The sequence below is a fragment of the Sapajus apella genome, unplaced genomic scaffold, assembly GCF_009761245.1.
Source record: "Sapajus apella isolate SASKATOON/1434 unplaced genomic scaffold, GSC_monkey_1.0 scaffold4, whole genome shotgun sequence".
NCBI lineage: Eukaryota > Metazoa > Chordata > Mammalia > Primates > Cebidae > Sapajus > Sapajus apella.
Genome location: NW_022436944.1, coordinates 50,506,719 through 50,519,044, shown reverse-complemented (window position 1 = coordinate 50,519,044; position 12,326 = coordinate 50,506,719). Strand labels below are relative to the sequence as shown.

At 36.8% G+C, this 12,326-nt stretch overlaps 1 protein-coding gene across 1 annotated transcript in view; it reads left to right on the top strand.

Annotated features, from left to right (window-relative positions):
- Window positions 1-11,206, top strand: part of GADL1 (glutamate decarboxylase like 1) — a 155,433-nt gene extending 144,227 nt beyond the window's left edge. The window contains exon 15 of the mRNA XM_032268398.1: window positions 10,819-11,206. Within this exon, the coding sequence (XP_032124289.1) occupies window positions 10,819-10,992 (174 nt within the window). The 3' untranslated portion in view covers window positions 10,993-11,206. The remainder of the gene's footprint in view (window positions 1-10,818) is intronic.
- The last annotated feature ends 1,120 nt before the right edge of the window (window positions 11,207-12,326 follow it).

Genomic DNA, 12,326 nt, shown 5'->3' with positions numbered 1-12,326 from the left:
ATCCTTGGAAAACAACATGAACATACCTTTAAGCCACTCAAGATCCCATTTACTTTGCTCTGGGCCAAAGCAAGGTTCATGACTCCTCAGAGAAGCTGAAAGGTCTCGGAAGGCGTCAAGGAAAAGTGTAGAGGTGTCGAGGGGGATTATGGGGGTTTAAAAGGGTTTCTCAACAGAGGCACTACTGGCGTTTTGGATAACATGATTCTTCCTTGGGCAGATTTATTTTTAGCATAGTGAGGTGTCTGGGACCCTTAACCATGGGACACTAACTGCAAGTAGCACTCCACAGTCACTGCAACCATCCAAAATGCTTTGCCGTGATTCTGAATGCTCCAGGGGAGTTGGTACCACCTCTGGTAGAGAGCTACTGAATAACTGCATTTAGGGAGCAGTACAGGGACCTCTCAACATAGGAGGAAATTTGGGAGTTGGCCCACAACAGTTACTCAGGAGCTATTAGCCCAGATGGCTGCTGAGACACAATTGAGTATTAAGCTTTTGCTTTATAGAATGTATAAAATGTTTATCGTGTCCATTCGTCAGCTAAAGCTTTCAGTTCAGTTTGGTTTGTTTTTATGACTGTTCATTTCAGCTGCCTTGAATATACGACTGACATTAGGTTTATCTGAATTGCTGTCATCGTCGTCGCTACGTTGTAAACACCAAATGTGAAGCTCACTGTGTTCTTCTGGCTTTTGGGGTTTCTAAACCCTTTGTATCTGTGGCTTTGCTCATCTGTATTGGAAAGAACATGAATGAGGCAATTTTTTTTTTTTACTTTGTGCATGTCTGATTTTCAGATATACCCAGGAGGAAAATAAGGGTAAAAGTTCATATTTGAAAATGGTATGTCCAATTAAAGTATGGCTTACTTCTTCATGTTCTGCCAAGCTAAAATGATCTTAGATGCATATGATTTCATGGGCTATAGACCACCAATTTTACATAATTTAAGCTTGAGAGACTTATACTAATGCGTTTTACCTCTAAATTATGGATTAGGGAAGGTATCAGGGGAAATGAGTAAGGGCTGTATAAAGGAGTAAGAGAAGAATTAGGTAAAAAAAAAATGGCGGAAAATATATTAAGAGAGAAAAAGTGATTCTTCGAGCAATCAAAACTAAGAAGCTCATTGTTTCCTGGGCCATGGTTAAGTGTTTTAAACACTTTATTGGGTTTTATGATTAACAAAATGTTGGCTAACAACTTCTTTGAAGGTTCCTGGTTTGTTTTATTACAAAATCGACAGAAGCAATGCAAGAAAAGGAAATTCTCAATTTCCTCTCTCCTCTTCTGGCAAAATTGCTTTTCCTTTTCTAAACTCCTCTCACCATCTCTCACCTCCAACCTCACCACTGCCTCTCCCAAAGTCCTAAGTAAGAGGCCATCATTCACGAGTATTTCCCAAACTTACATTATGAAATAAAGCATTTGGGTTGCCTGGTAAATATACAGACCACAAGGCTTATCTGACTGAAATTCAAATTTAGCTGCTCTGATTTGGGGCCTGGATCTAGGCGACTTGTATTTTCATGTACGTTTGGGAAATACAAAATAGTATTCTTCAACCTTTCTTTGATAAAGACATAAATGACAAGAAAGCACAAGGAGAATGCACCATGCTTAAAACAAGCTCATGAATTTTAAGTCTATGGCCTTTTCATGGGTCAAAGAAGAAGTAACTTTTTTTTTACTTATAAAATGTTTTTGTATTCTAACAACTTATGCAACAGATAGAAATTTCTAGAGTACAACAAAAACTCATCCCTGCCCATACGTTTTAATGAAAAACTTCCCTGCAAAAAATCTGGAAGATGATCAATGACTGTGTTACTTTTTAAAGGAAAAATGTAAGTTTACTTTATCAATGTTTGAAAAAATCTTGGAACTTAAATGGAAGATTAATGGCATACATGAGGTGCAATATTTAATTTCTGAAACGTCAAACTTGTAGCCTCGCTCACAAATATTTAAATAGAGTTGAGACACTTTGGGGTGAAAATAAATTATGACAGGTTTTTCTGTAGCACTTGCAAATGTTCATGTCTCAAGAGATAATGAAATAATGTAATTAAAGTCCACAGGTGAGTGTAAATTGATTAAAAACAAATTTATTTTAAGAAATGAATAATATTAGTTCCTATTACTGAGTGCCTAACATGCCAAGCGCTATACACACTAAGTTCTTATTATTTAACTTATTCCACATAAGGACCCTGCAAAGGATTATCAGCTCTGAATGGAAGAGAAACATTATTCCCAGAGGGACTAAATATTGGCCCAAAGTCACAGAGAATTTTAGGAATTGGGTCACAAGTCAGTCTAAGCTAGCCTGTTGGTCTATGTATGGTCGATCTAATCCATAAAGTTTATCATCTGAACTGGGACTCTTATGGCCGTGAAAAGAGGTATTATTGATAATTACAGGAAAAGAGGTATAAAATGGATCTCTCCTGAGCAAAGTAGATATTTGATCACACTAGTGTGAACAGAGCTCATTTATTTAATCATCAGGCAAAATAAGCATGGAGGGCATAGAATTCAGTAGGGCCACATAAAAATATTTGCTAGTTTTAAAAATGGATCCAAAATGGAAAAGGAAAACTAAAAAATGAAACATGACAAAAGATTATGTTAAGTTAGTCAATCACAACTCAATTGAAATCTTCTAGAATTACATAAGAATTATATTTAATAAGTATGTTGGGTACATTTAAATATGTTCTATCTGACGTGTGGTAGAGTCCCCCAAAATCCTTGAGCCACGCAGTTCCCATTATTCCACTCAGCCTCCTGAAAAGCTGGGATTACAAACATGCAGCACCACGCCTAGCTCATTTTTGCACTTTTAGTAGAGACGGGGTTCCACCATGTTGCTCATGCTGGTCTCAGACTCCTGGCCTCAAGTGATCTGCTCACGTTGGCCTCCCAAATGGCTGGGATTACAGGTGTGAGCCACCGTGCCCAGCCCTGAAAAACACTTTGTATTGTTTTAAAAAGTGTTCTTGTTAAACACTGAATATGCCCTTAAGAAGAAATGTCATTTTATAGAAATTATAATTTTATTTTAATCAAAGGCAACAATGATGCATGGTCAGAAGCTTTTTATCAAATTGCTGTACTTGGTCAGAAAGAAAGTCATTTTATTTTTCCTTGGGTTTAAGCAACTTTTACATATCAAATCCTATTTTGTGCTACAGCGATGTGTCAACAAAACTCTATTTAAATGACTAAATCATTGATGGAACATAACTTAAGGTGCGGGGGGAGACAAATTCTACAGAAATGTGTAGATTAAGTCACTGTTTATCCAAATAGAAATGTCAGGATCTTCCACCATTTAAGATGCAGACACCAGTGCACTGAGGCACACAATTCCCTAGGACCTGCAGTCACATTTCCCCGCAGCCCAAGTCCGGCAACTATTCATCTCTTCTCTAGCTATTTGATTCTGCCTTTTCCAGAATACTTCATAAATGGAAATATTTAGAAGGTAGCCTTTGAGTCTGGCTTCTTTCATTTAGCATAATCTGTTGGAGATTCATCCATGTTGTGTTGGTTGTTTATACCCCTTGATTGCTGAGTAGTATTCCATTGTATACCACAGTTTGTTTATCCATTCTGTACTTGAAGCACATCTGTATTGCTTTGAATAAAGTTGCTGTCAACGTTCGCATTTTCTTTTTTCATTAAGACTATACAGCCAAAACACCAATTTAAAGGAGAAAAAAATATATTCAATAATTTCATTTGATTTGGAATTTTAAGAAAAATGTTCTAAATTCTTCATTACCAAACAATTGCCCAGAAGGTTAAACTGTGGAGTGTGACTCTTTCTACACAATGCAATGGGAGATTTTGTTTTCTTTGCTTCATGGATCAACCAGTTTTCAGTAAAGGGCAGTGCTCTTGCTGTTTTTCTATTCCAAAAGGAAAATGTGTAACTTGATGAAAAAACCGAGAAATAAGATCATTTTACCTAAGACTAAATCAGGAAGAAAAAAAATGGAGAGATTTAGATGGTACCCAAACATAAACTAAGAAAGTGATTATTTTCCCCTCTTTAAATTGTCAGGCGTTCTAAGAAATATGAAGGTGCTAAAGTACTTGTTTTGGCAAGTAGTAGTTTCTTCCTTAATGGGGATGGAAATTGACTACATGACAAAGGATAATCAAAATTTCTGCAGTTTATGGCTATGGACAAAAGCAAGCTGTGTTGGAAGGGCAAATGTCTGGTACGTAGGATGTCTCATTTGGGACAAGGGACAAATTACGCAGACATATTTGGAAATACAAATAAGAAAGCTTCTATATTGTGGGCTAGCATTTTTTTTTTTTTTTTAAATTTGGTGAGACATTCCACTTAGTACGTGTTAAAGATGTAAAGCTAACCATTACCACAAAAACCTTTTTTCTATAAGACTAAAACAATCCCTTTCTTTTTCACACTATCATATGTTTAGACCATAAGGAAATGCTTTCTGTCAACAGCTGTTCATTTAATAACAACCTTCCCGGCTAACATGGAGGTTACACACTGGAGGATATATATTTAGCCAAATCAAAAATCCATCTCTACATGTTGTGAGCTGCACATGTAAAGGAAAATTCAGTTCATACTTACAGGTAGAATAATTCAGTTCATATTTATGATCAGATAGGAAGTTCAGAGATAAGAATGTTCATTAGATTTTAAGAAGTACTTGTATGAGACATATTGTTGAGCTCTTTTATCAACAGAAACACATGAAATCCACTTTTCCACTGAAGAATATACTTAAACAAAAATTGAAACTAAAAGGAAAACAGAGATGTAAATCTATATGAGACTTTCTGATCTAACATGGTTTTGATGAACTTAAATTCCCTGCCAACCATAATGCTTTAGTTATGAAGATAAATACCAGAAAAATTAATAAGCAAATAAAGGAATTTCATGCCTTCTCACATGTCTAATTTTTCACATCTGCAGAAGTTGGCATTCAAGGCTCTCTAGGTTGGCTTTTCTCAGATACAGTAGTTAATCAGCTTCAGCCTTTGAGGACTGCGGCTACTTTCTCCTGAGTAGACTGAGGCAGGGAAAACTCTGCCTTCTAGATTGCTACTGCATTGGTGCACCCTCTCAGAAGGGGGAGGCACATGGAAAGCCCATCAAAGTCTGAATTGTCTTGATATGCTAATAATTCTTCTGGACTGAAATCCTCCCACTTCAGTTCTCCCCTTGATGTTGTTCATGCCTTGAATTCTGGCCCCTGCCTTGATACATGGTGTATCTCTACTTGGCCTCAGAAAATCTAAGATGACCCTAAACTACAAAAAAAGAAAGAGAGAGAAAGGGAGAGAAAGAAAGAGAGAAAGAAAGGAGGGAAGGAAGGAAGGAAGGGAAAGAAAGAAAAGAAAGAAAAAAAAAAGGGAAAGAAAGAAAAGAAAGAGAAAGAGAGAGAAAGAGAAAGGGAAGGAAGGAGGGAAGGACGGAAGGAGGGAAGGAGGGAAAGGGTGAGGGGGAAGGGCAGAAGGGAGGTAGGAAAAGAAAAAGCAAGCAAGCAAGAGAAAAAGAAAGAAAAGAAAGAGAAAAATGATTTTATGAGGGAAGGAGGTAAATAAGTCCACAGTGATAGTTTTGGGTGCCAGGTACAAGCATGAACATTGCATGCCAGCTTTTTCCATGAACGAGATTTCAATATCCCGCTCAGCAAAACCCTCCTCAAGTTGACACAGAAAGTGGGACATATTGGGAACCCGGATTATGTGGGAGGAAAGTAGAAAGCAAATTAGTTTTTGTGATTGTTCCAGAAAAACTATACTGGAAGAAAGCCCCAGCAGCAATCCCAACCCATCTGTGTTACCAGTCTGCGATAAGAAATTTATGGAAATCCTCAGTTTCCATCTAGAAACTTTTATAGCAAGCTTAACAGATTAACTTTACTACTAAACTTAAGAATAAACAAAATTGGGCTTGTATTTTTATTTCATTTTGCTAGTAATTGATTTTTATTGTATTTTACAAAAGTATTAGTTTATAATGCATTGGGAAAAAAAAAAACAAAACTGATCCTTCCCAAGAGAGAATTTGAAAAACTCTTTGCATTTTATTATATTTTTTTGAGACAGAGTCTCACTGCATCACACAGGCTGGAGTGCAGTGGCGTGATACTGGCTCACTGCAATCTCTGCCTCCCAGATTCAGACAATTCCCATGCCTCAGCCTCCTGAAAAGCCGGGATTACAAACATGCAGCACCACGCCTAGCTCATTTTTGTATTTTTAGTAGAGATGGGGTTTCACCATGTTGCTCATGCTGGTCTCAAACTCCTGGCCTCAACTGATCCGCCTGCGTTGGCCTCCCAAATGGCTGGGATTACAGGTGTAAGCCACCGAGCCCGGCCCTGAAAAACACTTCGTATTTTTTTAAAAACTGTTCTTGTTAAACACTGAATATGCTCTTAAGAAGAAATGTCATTTTATAGAAATTATAATTTTATTTTAATCAAAGGCAACAATGATGCATGGTCAGAAGCTTTTTATCAAATTGCTGTACTCGGTCAGAAAGAAAGTCATTTTATTTTATTTTTTCCTTGGGTTTAAGCAACTTTTACATATCAAATCCTATTTTGTGCTACAGCGATGTGACAACAAAACTCTATTTAAATGACTAAATCGTTGATGGAACACAACGTGGGGGGTGGGGAGACAGAAATTCTACAGAAATGTGTAGATTAAGTCACTGTTTATCCAAATAGAAATGTCAGGATCTTCCTCCATTTAAGATGCAGACACCAGTGCACTGAGGCACAAGGAAAGAATTTGATTTACAATTTGAAGGAAACACAGCGGTAAAATAATTGAGAGCCGGAAAGCAATCTCACTCCGGCCAAATTGCTTTCCTCTACGTGTGCCCTATTTAGGAGTGATATTTAGATACCTACATTTAGTTCATGCATATTTTCCTCCTGTGACCATGCCATCCCGTCAGATTGGGACTGTTTCTCTGCTGTGATCGGCGAAAAGGAATATCCAAATTACCTAGCACTGGGTGATGCCCGAAGCTTCATAAATAGAAAATGGTTGATTTTTTTTTTTTTAAGTGCAAAGGTGATAAGCTGACGCTTAGTGAGAATGTGCTGGGTCCCTAAATTGCCAAAATGTGGATTCCTTCCAAATAAGCCTTAATTTGAGTTTATGGGACTCAGACATGTGAAAGAACATTGTAAATTGCAAAGAACTGGTAAAATATTCGTTAAAAACAAGAACGATTACCAGCAGAATAGTTCGTGATGGAGATTTGATGAATATCAGCTTTAGTGTTGCTTATTACTTTCTTTCCCATGAAGTATTCATAGACAAGGGAGACCTTCCTTTTTTGCCTGGTGGCAAATACCTCTAGGAATTAATCTTATAGACTCATAAATAAAAGTGCGTTGTGCTGTCAAACCTTTGCTTAGCTAGTTCTCTGAGTCATATATTTAGTTATGTCTTTATAATCTCAGAAAGTCAGTAACAAAATTTGTCCTAGAAGTTTTCTAGTTTTTTAGTTTTCATTCCCTGTGTTTTGCCCAGGGAAATTCATGCATGTGCTTTACACAAGAGCAAGAATTTAAACATCCAAAGTATCTTTATATTAAAACATCCGAGGTGCCCTCTTCCTTTACCTTTCTTGTTCACATTAGAAAATATTTCTGGCTTCCTCAGAAGAAATACAAACGCGACAGATTCATTTTAATAACTGCCTCATGTGAGCCTCAGATACATTATGTGCTAGAATCAAAATTCTAATGCTCTCCAAAGATAAGGAATAAAATACCATTTTAGAAGAAAAAATAGAAGTATTAAAAACAGGAATAGACTATGCAAATTAGGCCTGAGCCAAGAACTTGCCTGTTTTGAATTTAAAATTGGCTATAAGCCAGAGCCAGTTACACCCTGGGTACCTGGAGGATGATGGAGATGAATATGAAGAGAATTTTGATTTCAAAAACAAGAACCACAGAACCGCAAGCTGTAAGCTCCAAAGATGATCGTTTGCGGCCCTTCTGGCCAGACATTTGGTCCATGTAGACCAGATCTTCCTAATCTTGATTTAGCACGGGTAGTATTATTGTCTTTTTCTCACAGTTTACATTCCGAAGGCTACTTGTTCTTTGAATTAAAAACAAATGTACTTTCATCAAGAACCTAAGTCAAAGCATGGTTTTCCCTTGCTCTGTGGCCAGAGAGATTTTAAGGGCAGTACAGTATGGGGGGTTAGAGGTTTAAATTATATGTGAGTTTGCACATTAACATGTGTATACACACATGCCCACACACCCCCATGCTTATGCATGAAGCCCCATTTATATCTACATACGCATGAGAAGCCCTCCTACCTAAGGTGAGGAGGATTAGTCAGTTAAAGCAAATACTCTTAGAAAATAATGTAATACATACATGATGTGGAATATTTTCCCATTTAATATTTGTATATCTGTATTTAAATTTTTAGCGTTTTATTTGTATATCAGTGTACATTTATGTTACCATCTTTTGATGGAAAGGTTTTTTCCATCTAGCGAGGATTTCCAAATACTTTTCAAAAGCAAGTGAAGCTTTTCTTAAGGAGAGGTCTGATGACTAGAGGACCCTCCACTGTTCTTGCATAAACTCCGTTCTTTGAGAATCACCCATCTTCGGCAGCTCAGCTTTCTTCAAGTGGAGTCAGTACTCAAACACCTGTGTAGTGATCTCAGCACAGCATCAGTCTGGATTCTCAAAAGCTTTTACAGTTCTCTTACCCCACCTAATGTGACCACAATGATGCTTTGCCATCCCCCTTCATCTGGTCTTTCCAAAAAACTCAACTTAGTTTTTGTACAAATCACTTTTTTGGCATTCATCTATCTTTGTCTTACATGTTATTTTACAATTCTAATGACAAATACTACTTGCATAAATGGATTTGGAAGAAAACTCAACCAATGCATACAATTTCATGGATTTCAAGCAACTATGCATAAATATAGTAGAGAGTTAACCGCCTAGCTTCCAGCTTTCAGTATCAACTGGACATTTGTCACTCGTTTTAAGTGAAGGGAGGCTGTTGTTTAATTACCTTTTTCTAAACTCTAGAAAGCTCAGAATAAAATGTGTCACACATCCAGAAATGTATAGAACCTGACGGCCCATGCTTTTTTCACTAGCTTGACCTCCAACATCATCTTTTTCTACACTTTTTCTTTACACCCATATATTTTCTTTCCGTATATTGTTATACCGTAAGAAACTTCCAATCCTTTGCTACAATGGTAATGTGGTTTTGCTGAATAGGGTGTTTGTTTTGTTATCATAGGCACTGTGTAGTCCATGTTTTGCGAGGCTTATGTTCTAAAATGAGCACATATGGAAAAAAAAAATGTATTGAGTTAAAATCACCCTTGAACATCCCTTGAGAAGGGTCTGTGGTTAAGCCCAACACATAATATCTTCAGAGGTCTAACACACTCAATTATTCCATCAGTTTTGGAGCAGATTAAGACTGTGGTGAGTGGCAGATGAAGTAGTTTGACTTGCTGACAAAATGTGGATATGTTCAAAAACTGGAGCGGGTTGGGATTGTCACACTGTGAGAGAGAGAGCTCATGAGAGCTCATGAGAACCAAGATTCATGACCCTCACCCAAGGAGTTTAAAAGCACACTCTGCCTGGTGTTCTTTCTATATGCATTCCTCCTGCCTGGAGAAATAAGTCTCATCTTCCTTAGAAGGCAAGCATCGAAACTCATTATGTTCTCTCTCCACATATTTGCATAGGACACACTCAAAAAGTTTTCAGAGTTAAAATAAATTTCAGGTGGAAAAACTTTGCTTGTATTTCCAAGATAGTAAACGTGCATTCTTAATATTTTAACTTAGTATATAAAAAATGAACTTCATTATTTTGAAAGTTTATAACTTAGCTCTTGAGGGGTCATACTACTGATTGGAAAATGGACTGATTTTCCCATGTGGTTCTTAAATTAGACTAGTTTCTTCAAACATTAGACTTTTAGAAAAATCTGTGCATCTGGATTATCAGGGCCTGTTGTCTCATGTCAGCTACAGATCTTTAAAAATATGGGCTTTCTACTTGTTTATTACCACATTTACATCTCTTAATTAGAGACAGTGTTTATATTTCATATGTGAGAATAATATCTAACTTTCATTTTTTTCTACGAACTTTAGCCATACATTTTCAAAGCACAATAATTGATGAAAAATACAAGTTCTATTAATTAAGTAGTAAACTATTAGTCTTCAAAAATAGAAATGCACATAATATCCACATTTTTTCTTGGTAGACAACAGGAAGGTTTTTTTTGTTTGTTTTTTTTCCTATCTATGACTAACTTTCTTTATTCAAGATACCTGAACTGGTGTGTTTTTTAGTTAAGACAAATTTTGGAATGAGACTGTAATCCTTGTGGACACCTGATTTGTTTTTAACGAGGCAGCATTGAATAATGATTTATGATTAAGAGTATGGGCTTAGGGAGAAAATGTCTGGGACCTTGAGATATTTATTTAATCTTCATGTGCCTGTTTTCTCGACCATAAATGGACATAGTAGTAGTATCTTCTTCAAGGTTATTCTGAAGATTAATTAATATGTCTAAAGCACTTGAATCAGTCCTCATATGTCATAAGTCCTCCATAATTATTATTAGTGTCAACTTAGTGTACGGGATGAGAATGGGATCCACACCAGTGGATTCCCAGTAAATGTCAAATGGCTAGTGAAGATGCTGTTGAAATGCCTTGGTGTTCTGGTCTTTCACCCCCCTCCCCTTTTCTCCCCACACAGGTGGCCCCAGCCATTAAAGAGAGGATGATGAAGAAGGGAAGCTTGATGCTGGGCTACCAGCCGCACAGGGGAAAGGTCAACTTCTTCCGCCAGGTGGTGATCAGCCCGCAAGTGAGCCGGGAGGACATGGACTTCCTCCTGGATGAGATAGACTTATTGGGTAGAGACATGTAGCTGTGGCTTTGGTCCCCCAGAGGCATAGATCCTGTCCTGGGAGAGTTTAGATCCAAAACATCTTGGAGATATATAGTAGATTGCAGCTCTTCTGATGAGAAATAGGAATTTTACCAGTCCAGGCCCAGCAAAACCAAACAGCTAAGCAAAGAATATTAAAGACTCTCTAGCTGCCTTGGCATTACTGTTGCTAAAGGAACATTTTTTAAAAAAATGATTTTCTCAAGGAATGTCCCCGGAACACAGCTCTGAAGAGAGTTTAAGAAGCGCCATGCCATGTGGGTTCTGGATTCTAAGCTTACATTGCTCTTTAAAGAACTTATAAACTAACAGTTTAAAGCACTGGTTCTCAAAGTGTGGTCCCTGGAATATCAGCATCAAAGCACCACCTGGGAACTTGTTAAAAATGCAGATTCTCAGGCTTTCTGCAGACCAACTGGATCAGAAGCTCTGGGGGAGAAGCCTAGTATTTTGTGTTTTAACAAGCCCTTCAGGGAATTCTGATGCACAGTAAAATCTGAGAAACAGTGGTTTAAGAAAAATCTTATGCAATAAACTGAAAAGAGCCAAAAAAAAAAAAAAAAAAGAAAAACCTTGTAATGATCTAATACTCACTGATGTTTTGGCAGCAAAGGGATATCTAATATTTCAGAAGCCCCTGAGCCACTCTTTGAAAAATATAACTATGGCATCTGTAGCACAAATATTTAAGGACATCAGAAGCATGTCAAAGCTATTTTTAAAGAGAGAAACTGTATAAGATGTTTACTTCATAAAGATGTATGTTTTATGCAGGCTGAAAGTTTATCTCAAAAGTTAAAATTATTCTATTTTTTTCTCAGTTAGAGATTAGAATAAAAGGCAAACAATTCATAGTATGGCCCTTTCAATGAGCAATAGTCCTAATTCACTTCCCGAAGTCATTTGTGTCATTAGCCAAGGATGGACATTTTATATATCTATATGTAATTCAAGGCACAACAATTGAAAGAAAAATACAGGTTCTACTAATAAATTAATAAACTGTTAGTCTTCAAAGTAAAACTGCACATAATATCCATATTAGTTTTTTCTTGGTAGACACTGGAAAGTTTTCTTTTTTGTTTTCATCTGTGACAAATTTTCTTTATTCAAGATACCTGAACTGGGGTGCTTTTCAGTTAAAAAAAAATTGGGAACAAATTTGGGAAATATATATATGTTTCTGTGATATATATACATATATATGTATATATACACACATATGTGTGTGTATAGTGTGTGTGTGTGTGTGTGTGTGTATATATATATATATATATTTGTTTCTGTGTTCCTTTTAACTTGAGAGGCTTGTT